General features: G+C 29.8%; 1 protein-coding gene across 1 annotated transcript; it reads left to right on the forward strand.

Annotated features, from left to right (window-relative positions):
* Nucleotides 1-545: 545 nt before the first annotated feature.
* On the forward strand, nt 546-4,662 carry LOC127255290 (2-hydroxy-palmitic acid dioxygenase MPO1-like). The gene is made up of 4 exons (XM_051280769.1): nt 546-917; nt 3,776-3,838; nt 4,324-4,395; nt 4,479-4,662. The coding sequence occupies exons 1-4, from the start codon at nt 591-593 to the stop codon at nt 4,593-4,595; spliced, it is 579 nt and encodes a 192-aa protein (XP_051136726.1). The 5' UTR covers nt 546-590; the 3' UTR covers nt 4,596-4,662.
* The last annotated feature ends 17,378 nt before the right edge of the window (nt 4,663-22,040 follow it).

Raw genomic sequence — 22,040 nt, forward strand, 5'->3', positions numbered from 1 at the left:
TCTCATCGTATACAATAAAGACAAAAACTATGAAAATATATAATAAACTTTAAATGTGAGGTTTTAATATTTTAGTCAATCTCACCAAATATGGTACTGAATAAGTTTTTTTTTTTTTTTTTTTTTTAGTTCCAAATTGATTTGAAATTGATTATTGATTTGAATTTTATTTAAATAATATTTTGAGATGTTTTATGAAAAAAAAAAAGTATGTTTTTGTTGAAAATAATACAGAATAAATAACATTAATTTCAATTTGAAATCACATAAATTTGTGATATTTTATTTTTTTTGCATTATTAGTTTTGTGTCAAATTTTCCTATAACAATTTATTAATAAATGAATCTTCAATTGAGCATTGTGTCCCACATTGGTTTACCACCCATTCAAGTAAAATCATTTTCCCACCAAAATCCATTGCATAAAACAAATAACCACGTTATCCACATGTCCTACAATGTTAACCACATCTGCAAGCCAAACCCTTAAAACCCTATTTAAAGAACAAACCCTCGTTCAAGAAAACTCATATCCATTCAAGAAAACAAATAAAAGAAAAAAAAAAAGAAAAAAAAAAAAAGAGGGAAAGATGGAGTTGTTTGATTTGGAAAAGCAGTTTGCTTTCTTCCATGGCTACCACAGAAACCTTAAGAACATATTCGTCCACGTCGTCTTCGTATGGCCGATATTCTTCATGTTCTTGCTCATGCTGTACTTCACCCCTCCTTTGATCACCCACTCTCCCATTAATGATTACTTGGTGTTCAATTATGGCTTCTTTTTGGCTCTCGGATATTCGATCTACTACTTGTGTTTGGATAAGACAACAGGTTCTTTGGCTGCATTCTTTTGTCTAATCTGCTGGATCGGAAGCAGCGCTCTCGCCCATCGCCTCGGATTTTCGTTGGCCGCCAAGGTTATAATATATTTCAATTCAGAATGAACTTGCATTAGTGTTTAGTTGTTTATTAACTTAATTTCTTTTGTGTTAAAAGTAAGAGTTGAATTTAATATTTTATTTAGACAAAATAATTTACAACCCAAATTTGGTTTGGGAAGCCTGTATCATTCTTGCTTATGATTAAAAATTTGCATCAGATTTACTTATATTTTCGAAAATGTTGCGCATAATCCTCTAATATTATGTGTAATATTTTTGAAACACATTAGAGTTTCATACTCTCTTGGTCCCGGAAGAAGAGTTTCATGTGTTTTTGTCCATAAATTTCCGGAAGAAGAGTTTCATGTGTTTTTTGTCCATAAATTTTTTAATACTAATATTATATTGATCTGTGGTAAATAAGAAAAAAATATCCAAATTTGTATTGTGTAATATAAAAATAGTGTCATTTGTGTAATATATTATAAGTTGTAAGATAATTATTATGCTAGGTATAGATAATACAACTACTAAATTAAAAAAACGACACTCTTATTTTAGGACGGGTATAAATAAAAATGATATTTTTCTTATAAGACGGAGGAGTACAATATTTTTTAAGGAATTTTTTGCAGTAAATTTCTTAAAATACGATGGAGCTTTGTGGAGATTTTAAATCATACTGAAAAATGGTACATATTTTTCAAATCAAGTAATTTTGTCTTTTGTTAATAATTAGAAATTGAAATCTACATTTATTTAAAATGAAAAAAAGAACTAAACTACCTAAATTGTATAATGTGAAAAGTGTGTTAAAAAGATAATTAATTTTCGAATGTAACTTACAGTAAAAAAAAAAAAAAAAATCATTGTAAAATTTTCGTTTGACATAGAGAACATGGAAATCAGACTCATCTATTGTGCTCATAGAGAGTTTGTTCATCCAAGAATTTGAGAGTGACATGATTTTTTTTAATATTAAAAAAAATATAATATATGCACATTAAAATAACATATTATATATTTTTTTCATTTTAAAAAAGATTAATAATTCAATATAAAATATACTTTATCCGTCCCCGACAAAAGTATATATTTGAGTTTTTATAGTAAATTAAAAAGAAAATAGTATTTTAATGGTTAGTGTAACTGTGTTATAAGATGGTTATGATATTTTTGCCTTGTGTATAATGACATGTTTGTAATCAATATAAAAAGCAAAATTGCTCATAACTCCCTTGTGGTTTCGAAAGTCAGCGTAAATTTCCTCTCTACTTTAAAAATTGCATGGTACCCCCTTATACTTTAAAAAATATTGCATGAAACCACTTTGTGGTTTTGAAACACAGCATAAATCCCCATTTTACTTTAAAAAATTGCAAGACGCTCACTTATACTTTCAAAAATATTGCATAAAACCTCATTCCATGCAAAACATAACATATAGATAGTAAATCATCTTCTTATCACATGAGGAAAGTTTCATGGTGGTGGGATTTCATGCAACGTTTTTTAAAGTATAAGGGATACTATGCAATTTTTAAAGTAGAGGGGGAATTTACGCTGAGTTTCGAAACCACAAGGGAGTTATGGGCAATTTTGCCAGTATAAAATGTAAAAATATTTTGGTAGTATATGTAATTACTTTTACTATAATAAAAAATAAATATTTTTTAATGGAGTATACAAAAATGACAAAAGGGAATAATTTCAGTTAGAATCTGAAAAAAAAAATATACTTTCTATATTATCAACACGATTCTTTATACTTGAAATAAAATATATATATATATATACAAAAGACAAAATTAAGACATCCAGAGTGTTGCATCTTATAACCATAATTATAAGAGTCAATTGTATTCCCCCGATCACTTAACAATGTATTTATTTGGTTTTTTTATGTCATTATATTTCAACATTAAAATATTTTTATATTTGTATAATAATTGATACAAATATTATTAAATTTTTATTGTATAACACTAATATAGATATCTTATATTCTTTCATTTGATTTGTAATACGTATGAAAATAATATTAATATTCAAAATTTTCCTCCTCTTCTATTGTAAAAAGTAATTGTTTATAGTGAAAATGTGATCTATTTATACTACTATATTTTATCTTGATAAAATGAAATAATTGATGATTGTGACATTTTCATTAAATTTTTGTTTTTTAACCAGTCAAAACAAATATATATTTATATTCAACAAATAAAAATATTTATAAAAAATAAGCAATGTTTAGTTTTTTTTTTCTTTTAACATTATTATTTTAGCACATAAAAAAACACTTTCTCTGTGGTTAACAAAGTATTATTATTATATTTTTTTTTAGTAATTGTACTTTCTAGTAACATTAAAAATACGCTTACAACTAACAATATATTATACAAATGTCATTACCTTTATATCACACAATACTAATAAGGTTATTTTAGTCTTTTCCACTTTATTCATAACATACCCCAATATGCTACTAATATTCCTATAATTTCGTGTAAAAAACAAACGGATACATAGATAAGAAACAATTAGAGTATTATGTTGTGTTTGATTGTAAGTTTTAAACGCTAACTTCAATATTTACTAATTTTTTTTCTTTTAAAATATTAAATCAAAGATTTATTTTTTATTATTTTATATTAAATTAATAATTAAATTTACATTAAAGATATCTATCAATGCATATTCAAATTATGCTAATAGTTATTTCAATTCCAAATTTTACTAATTAAAATTCAAATCTCAGCTTGAAAACGTACAACCAAACAAATCCTAATGCTACATTTATATATAATTTGTTTCATGGCATATTGATGCAACATTCTTATTGAGAATTTATTTGTTTCTACTTGCTATTATTGTTGTAATCATTTTATTCCTAGGTTGCTGTGGGATCTCAGCTGCTATCCTTGGTAGCACAACTAACAAGCCATGCAATTTTTGAGGTTATTATTCAAATCAAATTCTATAGATATATATATCTACACACACAGTGGCGGACCATAGATTATATCCGAGGGGAGCTAATTTTGAAATTTATAAAATAATATATTTTATTTATAAATATTTATTTGTTATTCGAAAAAATTATCATTCTGATTATTATATTTTGAAGAAAATAAATACAAATAACGAACTACAATAATAATAATAGTTATACACTGTATTATAAATATTTTTTTTGTATTCTTTTTTATTCAGACAAGATATATAATTTTTTAGTATTTTTTTATTTATCCATTTTAAATAAGTACAAAAAAAAAAAAATTGGAGTGGGGTGGGGAGGGGAGGGGGGGGGCTGTAGCCCACCCTTGCCCCCACCTTGGGTCCGCCCCTGTATATATATATATATATATCCATGTGTGTGTTTTCTCGACACATTTAATATATTTTACTAATTAATTGTCCTATTTTTCGGTATATTACAAAGAAACGAGTACCTTCCGTCATCGACAACCTCTTTCAAACATTGGTATTAGCACAATTTTTTGTGTTGTTGGAGGTATGTATATATTCGTGCACACATATATATGTTGAAACATTTTGGTGAAGGTTTGATGAGAAAATATCGTCGAATGCTTGTAGGTTCTACAACTGGCCTTCGACTATGAGCCATATCCCGAGTTTAATGCCAAAGTAAAGGCCATAGTTGATAATGATATTAAACTTTGGGAGGATGAGAAATCCAAGAAAAGATCTTGAAGTCATTGTACCAATATGTAACTGAAAGCATGTTGTTTTTATTTAAATAAAAAAAAATTATAATCGATCCGTAATTTGAAAAAATATGAATCATATTTTCTTATGGTTTAGAATTTTTGTAAAATTATCTTATATTTTAAAAAATATTGCATAAAATCTTTCAAACATTTAAATTTATTGGATTTTTCGGACAATTGTTGTTTCAGTAGCACAGTTTGGGGAATTTTGTGCAATTTTTTTTCAAACATAAAGTAAGATTGCACAGTTTCTAAATCAAAAGCAAAGGTGTTGCTAGCCTCGCCAAAGCTGCAAAATAAAGTATCAGTTCCTACACCACAAAAAATTTGCAAAATGCAGTAGTTCGATGAGTAGGGTCGTTTCCGCAGGGAACAATAATAATATTGAATATTCGGTTATCTAAAATTATACTATATATATAATGGGGGGTTGAATTTATCACACTAAAATAAGAGAAAATAAATTCGCTCAACTAAATAAAATAAAATAAAATGCACGGCAGATTACCAAAGATGATTAGACTCTAGCATAGGCATGAATTTTTCATTCGGGATATGAAATTTGATCATTGACTAAAAGTCAAATTCATCGACTAGTTAGATAAATTGGTTATAGTTGATCTACACGCATTCACAACCAACCTTTCCTTACTTTTTCGATAGCTAAGGTACGACCGTTAGCTATTTCTTTAATCGGGAAAGAATCCTAGGTACGACCGTAGTTTTCTAACTCGATAGTAGTAAAAACTAGAAAGGCTCAATTCAATTTAACAAACTCCTACGAGGATTTGTTTAAAATTGGTTTTAATTCTTCCCTAGAGTGTTCTTCTCTAGGTTGCTACGCCAATTGGAAAAATACACAATTACGTATGTCAATCTCCAATATAGCTATGAAATCCTAAATTGATACGTGCGCAATAATCAAGTCAAGATTTCTAAACTCATCAATTAGAAGAATTAAAAATATCCAACATCGATGAACACCAATTTTAATCGAAACCAAGTCTCACAATTTCAATCCCGAAAATCAATTCATACCTACACTAGAAATGAAACTACTCGCAATCCATAGCAATTAAAAATATAAAATAAATCAAGGAGTTCATCATGCCTTAAAGTTTGAAAATCGACAACAAACCAATTCTAGAAATGAAGAAAAATGATGCCTGGAAGTTCTTCTGCGTTGCTCTCCAAAGTTCTCGTATGTAGTATCTTTCTTCGCTTTTCTTCTCTCTCATAAAAAATAGGTTGGAGGTGAGATCGTGGTAGAAAACGTGGTAGCCCCCTTCTCTTCTCCTCTTCAATTAAGAAAATCTTGTCACTTCAAGTCTATCCTAAGATCACCTTTGCACTTTAAACCAAACAATTCTAAAATTGCTAATTAACCCCGGAGGACCTTTTTGCAATTTTTATTTTTTTTCTGCTTCGTGTTACGCTTAAGGACTTCATGCGTTCTGTTTTTCTCTCCAATATGCCCAAAATTTGCCAACTCCTCAACGTCTAGTAGAAAGTTCAAAAACACACCATTATGAGCATATATACAAAATTCGCATCTAAAAACCGTCTAAAATATAGCAAAATATTTGTCTAATATCTCATGTATCAGGTGGGCATATTTTTCAAACAACACGTGATGAGTAAGTTAAACAAGTATGCTTTTGATTAACAATGTCAATGATACAATTATGTTTGTGTGTGTGGAGCTAAATGTTTGTATAATTGTTTCTTCAACGCAAATTTTCCTATACATTTTTCTAAAAAAAAATTAATATATTATATATATTCATTATTTTTATATTATCTGCATAATTCTCTATATTTCACATAAAAAAAAAAATCTTGAAACCAAAAAAAAAAAAAAAAAAACAAAGAAAGGTATACACTTATTCAATGATGTATAAATGTGTTTTGCATATTCGACTATTTATTTGAACATTCATTTAATTCGAACCAACATAAATGAATTTAACATTGTAGTGTGGGTTGTAACTTGTATGAGGCAAAGTTAACTCTGGTTTACTTGAGCTTGTCATATTAATGTATTGAAGAAGCCATGGATTTCATTGCGTGAATATTTTATTTATCAAGAGTTTTACTTTAGTCCTCGAATTATATTTAATATTATTTTCATTCCATAAATGTATTCTCTTTTTTCATCTATATGTTAAATCTACTCAATTATTAATTTTAATAAAATAAAAATAATTATATTTTATTATTACCATTTATTTATTATAATTGCCATTGTTTTTATTATACATTGTCACTCATTTTTTTAATTATTAACTAAATTTCCAAAAATATCTCTTACTACTTCTTTTCTTTTTTTACTTTTTAATTAAAAATATATATATATTTTTTTTTTCGCACAGGCTACAATGAGATTAATTTTTGCGGACAAAGAGAGTTCTATATTGAAGAAAATTGTATATATTGACAAAATATTTTGTACATAATTTTAGCTATATATGGATTAAATCCTGAATAATAGGATATAAAATAAGAATAACTATGTATTTCATGCATCCTAATTGAAAGTACTTTTTTACCATTTTCATATGCTTCATTGAAAAATATCAATTAATAGTAAGACACTACCACAAAAATGCCTATTTATCTTAGAAAATTGTTTCGAAAAAAAGCACCGAGACAATCTTGTATCATAGAACCTTGTTTTGAGATAAATTAGTGTCTCAACCATGATTTGAGACAGCACTGCAACAATTTATCTCGACCATAATCTCTAAAGTTATTTTGTGACCATGTATTGTTGCATATTTGTCTTGAAATACCCCTGATAGCTGAAATTGTCTCGAAATAAGTTTCGAAAAGTATTTCGAGAGTATGAATTGTCTCGAAACAAGTCACAAAATATAATCCGAAATTTGAATTGTCTCGAAATAAATTGCAAAAATATCTCAGGAGTATAAATTGTCTCAAAAACAAGTCACGAAAGTAATCTGAGAATATTTATTATCTCAAAATGAGTTACTAATTATGTTCCGAGAGTATACATTGTCTCGAAATAAGTCATATAATATATTTTCGAGATTTGAATTGTCTCAAAAATAAATTGCGAAAAATATGAAAGAGTCACAAAAATATTCCAAGAGTATCAATTGTCTCAAAACAAGTTGCAAAATATATTCCGAGAGTAAAAATTATCTCGAAATAAATTACGACAAATATTTCTAGAGTTTGAATTCTCTTGAAATAAATTGAGAAAAATAGTCCAAAAGTAAAAATTTTCTCTAAATATTTTATGAGAAAAAAAATTGATTTGTATGCGTACTTGATCTTATTTAATTAAAATTTTGACCCTTAACTTTTTTTAATTTTTCCAATTTACTTGTTGTGGCGCGGATTTCAACATCTTAATATTATTATTATTATTATATTATTTTGTGCCAAAAGTGGCGTCAATTATTATTATTATTATTTTATTACCATTACGGATTTAAATCACTACTAATTCTCCGTCATTTTATTATAATGGTTGTGACTTTGGTGCAATTTTTTTCGCATCAATTTCTTTTATTTGTGTAGCATTAGTTTTAATTTGTATACATGCAGTATAAATTTAATTATAAATATTGTTTTATATTATTTTCTAAATATAAAAATAAATGATATATATATATATATAAATTTTGATACACTAATTTATATTAAAATATACTCCTATGTTGATAAGTAATTTTAAAATAAAGTAAATAAATTATATTCTATTTGATTAGTTAATGATAAAATTTGATAAATTAATCTAATTGAAATTTATAGAACTTAAATATATATCATTTATATTTCTATCAAAGTCAATTAAAATAGAATCATTTTAATAATAAAATATTTTTGAGAAGAATAAATACTATGTACTTATTAAATTAAATATATCTATCCATAAATAAAATTAAAATTAAAATAGATAAATATTTTATCCAAAATACAAAAAATAGAATATTATTACGAGGAAATTCTCCCACTCTAATATTTTTCATACTCTCGTTACTTTCACCCACATTCACATTAACTCACTCCACTTCTTTCGCACACCTACTTATTTTACACGTAAGTTATTTCTCAACCTCATTAAACTATTATTTTGCTCTGGCCAAACAATTCCCGCGGACCACCTTGCTTTTGCCGCCGTTGGATCCACCGCCGCGGCCATCGGATCTTCTGGTATTAAATATATTTGTTTTCTCAACCTCTCTGTTACTGCTGCCATTGCCAGATCCACCGCCATCACCATCGAAATTTCTAGTATTGAATTTCTAGTCTTTTTTATATTTGATAATTTTTTATCTTTTTCTTTATCAATCCTCTGCTTCCATCTATCTGTTTTCATATGTCCTGTTGTTGATTTTGCAACATAGCAAAAACATGAAGAAAGGAATATAATAATATAAATATTTTGCAGAATTTATATATAATTTTACTTTTTTTTAGTTATACAGTGAGGATTTCATTTTTATTTATATGTTGCAAAATATTTTTATTTAATTTGTATATATACAGATTTTTTTGTTTTTTCTATGAGTAGCAAGATTTATCTGTATTGCACGATATATATAAGCATTGAAATATTTATATATATATGTCGTATGGTATGTATACTTTGCAATTGGATTATATATATTGTAGGATTTTTTTTTTTTTTTATTTTAAGAGAAAAAAATTTAATAGAGAAATGGGCGCGGCAACCAAAGCTCCTGCGTAGAAGGCTGCTTCATGGCTTTTGCTAAGAAGAAATAGAAGAGCTATTACAAGAAGTAACCTATCCGGTATGTTGATCAATTCTTTACTACTATATATTCTTATTGGAAAACTTGGAGATAGATAAAAATATATATATATATATATGAAATAGTTTCGACAAAATATGATTATGTTGTTGAGCATATTCTTTGGGAGTAAAAACTTTTCTTCCGGACTATAATCTTTGACTTATTAGATCAATGTTACTTGTTTCTTTAAAAAAAAAAAATTATATGCTTAAAATAATTTATTTATCAAATGTATAATATATATTTACTAAGTGTTGATATTATAGTTGTTCAATAGTTGTTCTCTACAATTATATAACGTGTCAATTGTAATTGCTAATAGGAATTGGATTTAAGTTGAATACTTTCTGAGCTTGAAATTCACCAAAATTTATTGGTGCAAACCAAATAACATGTATGCATCCAAATCGGTTGTTAAAGTTGATGTAATTTATTCACTTCGTAATGTTTTATATTGTATATTTTTTTTAAATTTTTTATAACATTCTCTTCTATATATGTATAGGAAATTCTTATCAAGTCCACGCTCAAGATATCCAAAATAATTTTGTTCAAGCATCTCCAAAGAATCTTGTTGATTCATAATTGCATACGGGGAATTTATTTAGTCGTCAAGTCGAGTGTTAGAGTTAGGATCACGCGGAAACACAGCTAGAGTGATGCTTGATGGTTCTTGTGTGTTTGTGTGAAGTGGAGTATGAACATTTGAGATTGTAATTTTATTTTATGATATTTGATATGCACTCACCAAAATAATTAATTTATTTTGGCATTAGATTGTATAAATTTTTAATTTTGTATATTTCTATACTTATTTGAAATTATTGCTACGGTTGTTTGATATAAGTTATAGCTTTGGATATTATTACAATTATTTTGAGATATAATATAGTATACGGTCTCGATTATTGTCATAATTATTTAAGAAAAAATATCATATCATTATGATTGTTGAAGACAACGTATAGATTTGATTTGGAGATAAAATGTAGTCTTGGATATTGTTATGATTTTTCGCGACAATATAATCTCAAAAATTGTCATGTCCGTTTAAGATAACATATTTTCGGAAATTATCACGGAAACTTGAGACAAAGTAGTCGCAAAATTTTTCACAGTTGTTCGAGACAAAATATAGTCTCGAAAATTATCACAACAATTGGATACAAAACATAGTCTTAGAAATTATCACGATTGTTCGAGATAAAATATAATCTCAACGACGCTTGTGAGTATTTTCGAGACAATCTGTTGTCACGACATTTTCTCGGCCAATTTGACGAAATAATTTGTCTCGCAATTCCGTGACTTCCCAAATTGTCACAATGAAACGGCCACGGAAAAGGTTTCGAAACAATTAACGAGAATATTCAATTAATTGTCTCATATCTCTATAAATTTCGAGACAATTTTTCCGAGATAATTCTACATATTTCTAGTAGTGAGATTAATCTCGCTAATACCAAAATCTCTATTATTTTACATAAAGTACAAAGAGTATCAAAACTATGTTACACACTTTCACTAATAAATAAAATACTACTCTCTCCGTCCCATTGGAAGGTTGTTCTTTTCCATTTTCGTCCGTCCTAAACCAAGGTTATCATTTCCTAATTTAATAATTGTACTACCTACCTAATATAATAAATGCTCTTCCAATTTACACTATATTACATAAATGTCATTACTTTTATATTACACAATACTAATAGGGGTATTTTCGTCATTTTCACTACAACCCATTATAATACTAATATTAAAAAATCTACGTGCAAAAAGTAAATGACAACCTTGTATCGGGACGGGAGGAGTATTATTTCTTAATATGCTAAAAAAATTCTAAAAAGTATATTTGTTTGGAACAGATGAAGTATTTAATTTGTTGAAGTACAAAGTCATGATTAACACCCATCATGAACATAAGCTCGTATACAACAGTTTTCATAAATAAAAACATCAAATACAATATGCACACAATCAAAATAAATAAGCACCATTTCCGAACTCAAGAAGTATATTTCAGGTGATTTGGAGGCAATCGGTCCCCTCTTCCCTCACCGGTCCATCGTACCGCTCCGAGCTAGGATTTTTTGTTGCGCGATCATTTGATGGTGTAGCTCTCTAATGCAAATCTCCTCATCAATTTTTTTCATCGTCTAGAGTTTTTGAGGTGGTCTATATTTGTCGTTATTGGTGTCCTCTCTCATCGATCTACACTGTTTTTGGCTTCTGTAAGCGCTCTATTCCTTTTCCAGACATGGCCGGTCTCGCTCGGCTCCTCTAAACTCCTCCTATTCAGTTCTGATTTAGCCCTATTCACCATTGGAATGCCCCTCACTAAAAATCTCCTACTCTCACGTCCGGAAACAAATAAAGAAGCTACCTCTCAAGGCTTTGGTCTGCCTCAACAACAGTTGAACCATTTGGTTCAAAATTAGGGGTTAAGAAATTCTATCTGTTCGAGATTGAAAACTGATCAAATTGCCTCGGAGCGTACATATAATGACTCTCTTGTTGGAAACACTTGTGATGGCCTAGAGTCTAACGGATTGAAACTTAATCATGGCAGCTAATAGCTTTTGCATGACGAAAATCCTGACCGTGGCAGTCAATGTAAAGTCTCAGAGGTGTGCAATGTTCATTATTTGGAACTTGTCTATGAATATAATGGACACCAGATGAATAAGCTGCAAGCTCAACCACAAGGAAATGAGAAAAATACTCCGGCTTCAAGCACAAATCACCTTTCAAATGCCGACAGCTCGACCAAGGATTCTTTGGCCTCAAAAAAGATTTTTGAGACTGGACTATATATCAAGGTTGGGGGTCCTTGACAAGCACGATTTTTGTATATATTCAAATGTAGGGAGTTTTGGTCGAAAATTAAGATGTAATGGATTATTGTGAACGATCACATATAACAAAAAGTTTGTAGTTGTAGACCCTGAATTGTTTATCATAATTTTTTATACTCTTTAATTGGTGAGTTTCCAGGTCGAACACAGTGATTTTAAGTCAAGTCAAATCAAGTATTAATATAGTGAAAACGGCGAATAAGCAGTAAAGAGACCCACTCGAAAGTGAACCTGAATCTAAAATTAACAAAAGCTAGAAAAACTAAAGAAATAATAAGGGTGAGCGGAGGTGAGCAGAGCGATGGTGAGCAGTGGTGGTGCCATCGATGGGTGAGTGACAGGGACATGAGCGGAGAGGCACAATATATTTATATAGATTGAGCGGAGGAGGGCGATTGAGAGGTGCTGTGTTTGAATTGTGCGTTTCTTAATGGCTAGATCATCCTGGATGAAATGAACGAGTGATGCTAGTGTTTAATCGAAACATATATGTATAATACAAAAATGGCAGGAGGGAGTAAGGTAATTATATAAATCAAATCATAAGAAACTTTGATCGCTTATACTTGACCTTAAGGGAGTTACAACAAGACTTCAATGACGCCCAAAATTAGAATATTATAAGAAAGAAACCCTATTGTCACTAGGAGTTTCTGTGACCCAATAGACCACCGTCTATGCCCCATTAATTATCCCAATTTCTGTCTCATTAGTATATTTACCCTTCTGTTACCTCTTTTTAATCAAAATCTAATTTAGATCAGTAATTAAGCAAGTCGACAAGGCTCCCGCATACTTAACTACATTGAACTACCCTGAATTTGTTTGTGACAAAGAGACAAGGCTTGAATAATCGATTTTTCTGCGTTCTTTCTCAGCGATTTTGAGTTCTTTACAACTAAAATTTATATAAATGTGAAAATATGGAAGATATGATGATGAAGAACAAGTGATATTTCATTACTTACTACCAAAACAATAAAGTTATATTTCTACAAAAACTGTAAATCAAAGCCGTAAACTAGTTTTTATTTTTTATTGTTGCGCTGATTTTGGTTAATAGCAGTGCGTTAGGTGATATAATGGCACCTCCAACTTTGCGCAAGATCGGGAAGAATTGCAGCGGACTAATTCTTGTTGGAACACAAACTACGGATCTTACCGGTAATGTGCACAAAGCTGACTCCTCAATCGCCTCACCAACATTTGCTCAAAGATGAGGTAGAATCCGCGGCCTTGGGAAGACTTAATCTTCTCACCCGAGGCTTGTCGAGCTGAAAGATGAAGAGCAATCGTAGAATCTCATTCATAAGACTATTCTAATGTTCGAGGCACAAGATTTACTCGATGAAATTAATTTAGGGGGCGAGGTGAGTCTTATGATTATTCAGATCAGCACCCTGCTGGACGCCATATGCGGTGGTTGTCTTATCGAGTTAATTAAGGAGTTTAGGACCGTTTTCTTGGAACTATGACGAAATTTTCAGATTAGCTCAGAGTCGTGTTGAACGTCGATTTCTGACAAAACTTAATTCAGACCTACAAATAGCCTCCAAAGAGGTTTAATCGAGATATCCTCCCAAAAATTAAAGAAGAAATAGAGAGACTGATGCGAGCTAATTTTATACGCACTTGCCGCTACCCCGAGTGGATTTCCAACCTCGTTTCGGTGATGAAAAAGAATGGGAAGCTACGGATGTGCATTAGTATCAGGAATCTTGACTTCACAACTCCTAAAGACGAGTATGTAATTCTGAGAGCCAATATGTTTATTGACGCCATGGAAAGGAGGATAGAAGTGACGTATCAGCGAACTATGAACACTAATTTTCATGACTTGGTCGACACATCCATTGAGGCAGCACTATCTCAGAACGAATCTGACCAAGTGTGTGTTTGGTATCCGAGCTGGAAAAATTCCTTGGCTTCGTTTTCCATTGTGGGATTGAAGTTGACACAAATAAAGTAATCCAATTGATGCTGCAATTCAGCCCCCAAAAGAAGTTTAAAACGATGGTTGGCGAGCCTCGATGATAAAAAAAAAAAAAAAAAAAAATCAATGGCGAAAGACAATAGAGATGACAGCGGTGCGTCGGTCAGAGCATGGCGATATTAAGGACGGTTCATGAAAATATGATCATTTGTCCTTATAAAAATTGATCGGGTTCAACTACAAAAGTATCAATCAACTAAAAATATTATTTGGATAAAATATATTGGGCCCATAAATAGAGCCTAATGGTCTGTGCGCAGTCCAAACGAGCGGCCCGGGACGAAGCCTGATCCGTCGACGGCCCAACCGAAGGAAAAAATAAAATCTCATCATCCTGAATTTGTTAGGATACTAGAGGACTTATTTGGATATGATAAAATCCTATCTAGTATAGGGTTAAATTTATAGAAAGCATATAAATATTTTTGTATTTATTTTTTGCGGACACACAATCATTATCATCCAATTTTTTTTATAGAATTTATTTTCTTTTTCTTCCTCCCTTTATTTTACATTCTTGCTTCCAGCACGTTATTTACTTGTTTATTTTGCTTAATTTGTTTATCTTTTCTGCTTTTTTTTCTTTTTATTTTTTATTTTTATTTTTGCGAACAGACGATCATCATCATTCACCTTTCTATGAAATTATTTTGTTTTGCTGCATTTGTTTTTACTTGTTTTCTTTTTTTAGTTTCTTTCTTACTTTTTATTTGCTTTTTTCCTTCCTTTTATTGTGTTATTTCTATTTCTTTATGTTTTTTTTTTTTTTTTTTTTTTTTTTTTTTTTAAACACGGTTCCGGATCTTTTCTTGAAAAAGTCAGAGAATCACTTAAATTTTGGCTGGCTCAATCCGATACGCTGTCAAAAAATATTTTGAGCTACAACATATACAACTAAGTTATATATATATATATAAAGTTATATATAAAGTCAAAGAAAAAAAATATATAAACCTATTACACACTATCTATAATCTCAGTAACATACTACTCCTTCCATCTCACTCCAAAATGGTCTTTTGCAAGTTTGTAGTAGATTAACAAATAATCGTATTTTATTGGTTAGTGAAAAAATATAGAAGTTTTGACATTTTCTTTCATTTGACTTTACGTATAAAGTAATTGTGTGTTTAATGGTATGTTTATAATTTAGGTAAAAATTAAGGGTATTTCGGTATTAGCATATTATAATTTTTACTAAAATAAAAAATAAATATTTTGAAGTAGAATGACGAAAATGATAAAAATAATACTTTGAATTAGGACGAAGTAAATATTATTTCTTTAATTTGTTAGAAAACTCCAAAAGAGCATTTTAGAGTGGGATGGATGAAAGTAATTTTTTAATTGAATAATGCATATTCTAAATTTCTAATTGTATGACAAATTTTCATTTATATAGGTACAAATTATTATATTCTTTACTAGTTTTTTTAGGTTAAAAATCAAATAAATTTTAAGATTTATTTAGCTTTTAGAGTTTATAAGCATCAAATGTGTGTATTTATAACAAAAGATAGTAAAAAAAAAAAAAAAAATTATATTTTCTAACACAACAATAATAAAGTACAAAATTAGAGTATTCAAACTCAATGACATTCAGGTGTTCGAAAAGTTTGGATTGGAGTCGGATAATATTTTATATTACCCAAAATTTCAATTATCCGAACTATCAGAATTAGAAATACCCACTCGGACACTCACCCATCATACTAGTAGAATTATTTATTTATTTATTTATTTATTTATTCAAGATAGTTCCAAACTTAGAAAATTCGTTGATCAAAATGGAATTAAATTAAAAAGAAAAATACTAATAATAGGATTGCCACATAGGCACTTTTAATTAAATATAAAAAAGAATTATTAACTTCGAAAACCAATTAAATACTCTTCTCTATAATAAAAGTATAACATTAGTATCTTCTCGAAATCTTGAAAAATAAAATAATTGACACACCTCATACAAATATATGTTTTATATATAGAGAATTTATGGTGACTAATCATTTGGATGAGACAATATTATTTAATTATGAAGTCAACTTTCTATTTCCAATTTTAAAATTTTGTGCAGCAGTTGAAGAATAATTGATGGTGCATTTATATAACCTTCTTCAAAATAATAAAAAGAATGATCCAAGGTATATGGTGCATTTATATAACCTTCTTCAAAATAATAAAAAGAATGATCCAAGGTATATGTTGAACTTGTAACAGTAAAATTATGAATTTAAAATAGGTGTGGGATTGCATGCTGAAAATTAAGTATCAGCATTATGCTGATTGCATATTAGCCATTGGATTAAAATTTTTAATCCAAGGGCTAATATTAGATTAATGGTGTAATTTTAATTTTAATAACCCTAATTTATGTAATTATATCAAACATCACCCTCCTTCGTTCTTTCACGCAGAAATCGGTGGGGGAGAAACGTCATCCTTCATTCTTCACTTTCCTTCATTCTTCAATGGCTGATATCAACGAAGGTGAGCAGAATCATTATCCATTATTCCAACCCCATTCAACTGCTCAACAAACAATGGAAACATCGAAGAGATTGCAATTTCGGATGATCCAACGCCTTCGCCAATACCAGACGCGTTGGAACGGGAAATCGCTCAATCGCGTAAGTTACCCATCGAAAATTGACTTGAAATCGTGAACATCGTACCTTCTGTGATCGATTTCATTGAAATTATGTTATTCTGTTCAGCGGATTGGAATTTCGTAAATATACTTTAGCATTCGCAATTTAATCAGAGCGTTAGTTACCCATATGATATGTGATTGAATTTGATACAGATATCAACATCTTGCCATTTATCTGAAAGCATATTGAAATATGGTGGTCAGCATGTTGATTAACAAAATTTAGCATTCCATGTGTGCAGAGTCCATAGATTGGCATTCAATGAGATTTACAAAACCGGATGATGCATACAGTTTCTATTATGAATATGCACTTTTATTGAGTCCTTTCAAAAAAGGTGAAGTCTATTACCTTTTCCTCTGGGGGTAGGAAAATCATGATCGGGATAGCGAGCTCTTTACCCGCTTATGCATTCATAGCACAAGACTTTACTACTCAAGCTGCATTATATACTCATCAACCCGCGAATGAGCTAGAACCAGAGATTACCTTCTACGCCTACCTCAACCTCTTGCTGTAGTGCCTGTAATCGTACTCTGGCAACTTTACGTAAGGCAGAGTTTGGTTTTTTGTCGATCGGAGGTCAAAACTGTGGTCCGGCGGAAAAACAGAAGTCATCCGTATGACCGACGGCGACCGATACCTATACCCAGGCCTTTGTTTGACAGCTTAAACTAGGCTCCCCTATAGGTTTTTGGGGAGGGGAAAGGTCCTGGCTGGACCCCACCTTGTCTGATGGCAGGTGAGGGTGTAAAGGAGGATTTAAAGGGAGATGGAAAGGAAAAAGGCATAATCAATAGTTAAAGAACCGGGACGAAACCAAGAAATCACCCCTCACGTGCGAAATTATAGAAGATCGTTGAAAACCCAGAGTCTTTACTTGATCCAGGATATGTGATGTATATGCCATTCCACAATAGGAGCTTTTCAGTGAGGATAAAAATTCAGAAAAATTTCAGAAAAGATCGCACAAGATACAATACATGGAGTATTGTTGCAACAAAGCATAGTTCAAAAAGGGTAGCAATGTGAAACCAAACAATCCTGAGATTCATCCAAAACAATGCAGCGAGTTAAGAAGGATCAAAACCATGCATCATAGTCATGAAACGAGAACAAGCTGTAATTCAAAGATACGATTTCAGTTTGACAAGAAGAATGCAAAGTACAAGTGACATACTTGAAAGACAACCACAATCATGATCTACATCCTACAAAACACAAGCACATGTTTGTATCCAATCATAGGATTAATACATCACATTTAATCATTGCAAATACAAATCAAGAAGTCGGACTACCAATCAGATCATCGTATGATTTGTGAAAATAGTTGCCGGAGGAAAGAAAAATGTGAATATGTTTCTTTACTTGGCCCGTCTGCTCAAATTAATAGATTAGTATGCTGAGTGTATTCTTCATATATGCTGTTGAATGAACGTGAATATGCTGAGCAGGTTTTTACAGCCAGACAGTAATATTTTGTTCAATTTCTTTATCAATTTCAAAGAGTTGTGGAGAATCATAGAGAAAAAATGAACAACAGGATTTTTTTCGCACGAGATAGACTGCTGGTTGCAAATCATATGTTCAACTCATTGACGAAATCTGCAGCTATATTCTACACACCGAATGTATTTCAATGGTTTCAGGACCAACACCAAAGATCCTTTGAATTCATAACACAGTACTTAGATGAAAAGACAACATATCTTGTATATAACATGGAGAAGACAAGAGATCAACATCTTGTGCGCGTAAATATTCAAGAGTCTCCAATTGAGTGCACGTGCAATATATAGAAAAAATCTAGAATGTTGTGTTGTCATTCAATACGCACGATGGATGTATTAGTAGAAACAGGGTGTGCACAGTTCAAAAACATCCCAAACAAATACATATTGAATCGATGGAGAAAATATGCTAGGAAAATGTTACAGTAGCACCACACAAGTTTAACATCTAGTCGAGAGGAAATAGATTTTTCAGGAAGATACAAATCATTGTGCCACTTGTTCATGAATTCTGCAAAGTTAATAGCTGAGCCGAAGAATTACAGTTCATTTTTACATAAATTCAATAAATTGTTTCACAACATAGTTACATGCCCAAATTTGTAAGGAGGAATGTTGACGGATGAAAATAACAGTTACATTTTTTATATATTTTATATTCATTGAAATATATATGATATTAAATTAATCGATTCTTCATGCTACAGGAGAAGTACAAAATATAACCACTGCAGACCATTTCATATTGAAGCCAAGAGACAATCCAAAAGGAAAAATTAAATGAAATATGTCAATCAGCAACTCTAAGAGACAAAATAAACATCAAATGATGAATAAGAGAGATAACCAGCAGGATAAATCCAAGAAAAAATGAGTTTTTGTCAGTTCATATATGATTTAGCTGCAAAGTATTGTGAATAATTGATATTAAGCACTTACATATACAAGACCAAGCATTTTGCCGAATACCAATAAGCATTTTATTGAGTATCAATAAGCATTTTCTACAAGTGTGTTTAGGATGTCAATGAACTATCAAATGATACGAATGTTATTCGAAAAAATGCTGCAAAATTAATTGTCAATTTAAAAAATTATTCTTGAAATGATGCAACTTTTTCTTAAAAAATTTTTTAACTTGTTTCCGCGGAGAGCAGCCAACTTTTACAAAAAAAAATATGTTTCTAGTGGAAACAATGTTTGTTTTTGCTAGCTCGTGGAAACAGACCTTGTTTCCGCTAGAAACATGCAACATTCATTCTAAACCTGCCAGCATTTATATATACTAAGTCAAGCATTTTACTATGTATCTGTCAGCATCTTGTGTTTTAACAAGAAGTATGAGTATTAAGTAGTAATTGTTGCGAAAATACAGTCAACAGATCAATCACAAATTAAAATTCAATCCATCGATCAACACCAACAATCTGTTCAAGTTAAATCGATCGATCAATACCAACAATCCCTTCAAATTCAATTCATCAAAATCAACAAATCAGTCATCACACTTAATTTTTGTCTTGCCCACGACCTCGTCCTCGCCCTAAACATTTACCCTAAACTGCACAATGGAAAAAACAGAACTTAAAATAGGTAACATGGAAGAAGATGAACATTTATCCTAAACTGCACATGGAAAAAATATATTTTACGAAAATCGCCTCCATGGACGTGCCTAGTGTCGTCGATTTGAAGGACGGTACAGAGAGTTGAAGAAGACGAATTGAAAACGACGCGCGAGGGAAGGGTTTCGTTGAAGAAGGCAGTTTGAAAACGGAATGGAGAACAAACGAGCGCGAGGGAGGATTTCCGCTGAAGAAGACGATTTGAAGACGGAATAGAGAACAAGCTAGCGCGATGGAGAATTTTTGTTGAAGAAAACGATTTGAAAGGGGAAGATTAACGATTTGAAGACGAATGGTTCTTATACCCCTGTAAGTCTTTAAAATAAAATTACTATATTATCCACGCGTAATCTAAACCGTTCATCATAATCTAATTATGATGAATGGTTTTGATTGGATCAGCATGGCTCATCAGTACCGGATCCGCCTCATTTAAAATATGAGTATTTTTTTAGTGTACAAATTTTTGTAATTTTATTGATTTGCACTTCTATTCTTTACTTTTTATGTTTTAATAAAAGCTATTAAATTTTATGTAATTTTTATTAAATTTTTCCGTAAATATTTACTGTGGCCAATGTTTTTTCTGTTTCTTCTTTTTTTTACCATCTACTTGGGGGGGGGGGGGGGAATCGAAAATGTCCACATTGACTCGGTAAAATGAATGCTTCTAGGTCTTATCTGTTACACATGATTATATCGATAGTACAATGTGTATATTAATTTAATATGTAATATATAGAAAGTTAGTCTGTGTTGTCAAACTATATTGAAGATCGAAAATGTCCGCATTGACTCGGTAAAAGTTAACAAACATATTATTCCCCAAGAGTTTTAAGGTTTGTTTTAGTATTGCTTGTAGATCTTGTCTGTGACAAATAATTATATCGATGGTACAATATATATATTAGTATAATATGTAATGTATAAAACTTTAGCTTGTGTTGTCAAACTATATTCTTCAATATATTTATCATGTCAAGGGAAATATTGAATATTGTTGTCCCATATTAGAAAAGTGTCAGAACTTCCTTTTGGATATAAAGGTAAAGAACTACTTCATTTAATGTTAATTTATTTTAAATTGAAATTTTTAGAATCTTTTTAGTAATACTGATTGGGGTTAATCAATATGTTAATTATTAACCTAATCAACACTCTAAAATAATTTTATAAATTCTTATAGAATTACTCCCTCCTTCTCCAATATTATGTCTACGGGAATTAAAAGATTTATTATTAGTAAATATTTAAGAATGTATTAGTTAAAATAAATTATAATTTAATAGAAATAATTATTAGTCTAATTAAAATTAAAAATAATTTTAAAATTTTAAAATATAATTAAAATATGTAAATTTTTTGTTTAAAAAAAGTGATACTCCCTGAGTCCATAATCTGGTCGCATTGATTAGTAAGTAATTAAAAATGTATTAGTAAAAATATTTATTGTATAATAAAAATAATTATATACTAAAATTAAGATAACTAAATAGTTTAATTAAGATTAAAAAAATTATAAATTATGAAATTTAAATTGTGATTAAAGTGTATAATTATATTTTCAAAAAACAAAAAAAAATTATATTATATGTAACGTCCGGAAATAGAAAATAAAAATAAATTATGTGGAATGGAAGAAGTAAGATCTAGACGGACATAAGTAATATGAGATTATATGTGAGTCGAGGAGACTAAATTTTATGATTAATTTATAGAAGACATTTTCTTTATTTTTCTGGGGCATTAATTACCTTTTATCAATTTTGAATCTATAGTATAAACTGTGTATAGCAACAACAATATAAATAAACACGAAAGATTGGCTGAGAAAATTAAAAAAAAAAAAAAAAAAAGAAAGGAAAAAGAAACATACGAAGAAGTTATGAGAGTGTTTTTATGTCTGTAGATATATGCATATTTATGTTAGATACAGTTAAATTGTGTTAGTAATATAAAAATTAATACTATTTCTGTTCATCAAATTTATTTCAATTTTT

The sequence above is a fragment of the Andrographis paniculata genome, unplaced genomic scaffold (genome assembly GCF_009805555.1).
Source record: "Andrographis paniculata isolate CXL003 unplaced genomic scaffold, ASM980555v1 Contig53END, whole genome shotgun sequence".
Classification (NCBI taxonomy): Eukaryota; Viridiplantae; Streptophyta; class Magnoliopsida; order Lamiales; family Acanthaceae; genus Andrographis; species Andrographis paniculata.

Excerpts from the sequence above, each read along its gene's own strand:
- LOC127255290 (XM_051280769.1), top strand. The coding sequence starts at position 591 with ATGGAGTTGTTTGATTTGGAAAAGCAGTTTGCTTTCTTCCATGGCTAC. Across the intron at positions 3,839-4,323 it reads CAAGCCATGCAATTTTTGAG|AAACGAGTACCTTCCGTCAT; the intron begins GTTATTATTCAA and ends TATATTACAAAG. Across the intron at positions 4,396-4,478 it reads AATTTTTTGTGTTGTTGGAG|GTTCTACAACTGGCCTTCGA; the intron begins GTATGTATATAT and ends GAATGCTTGTAG.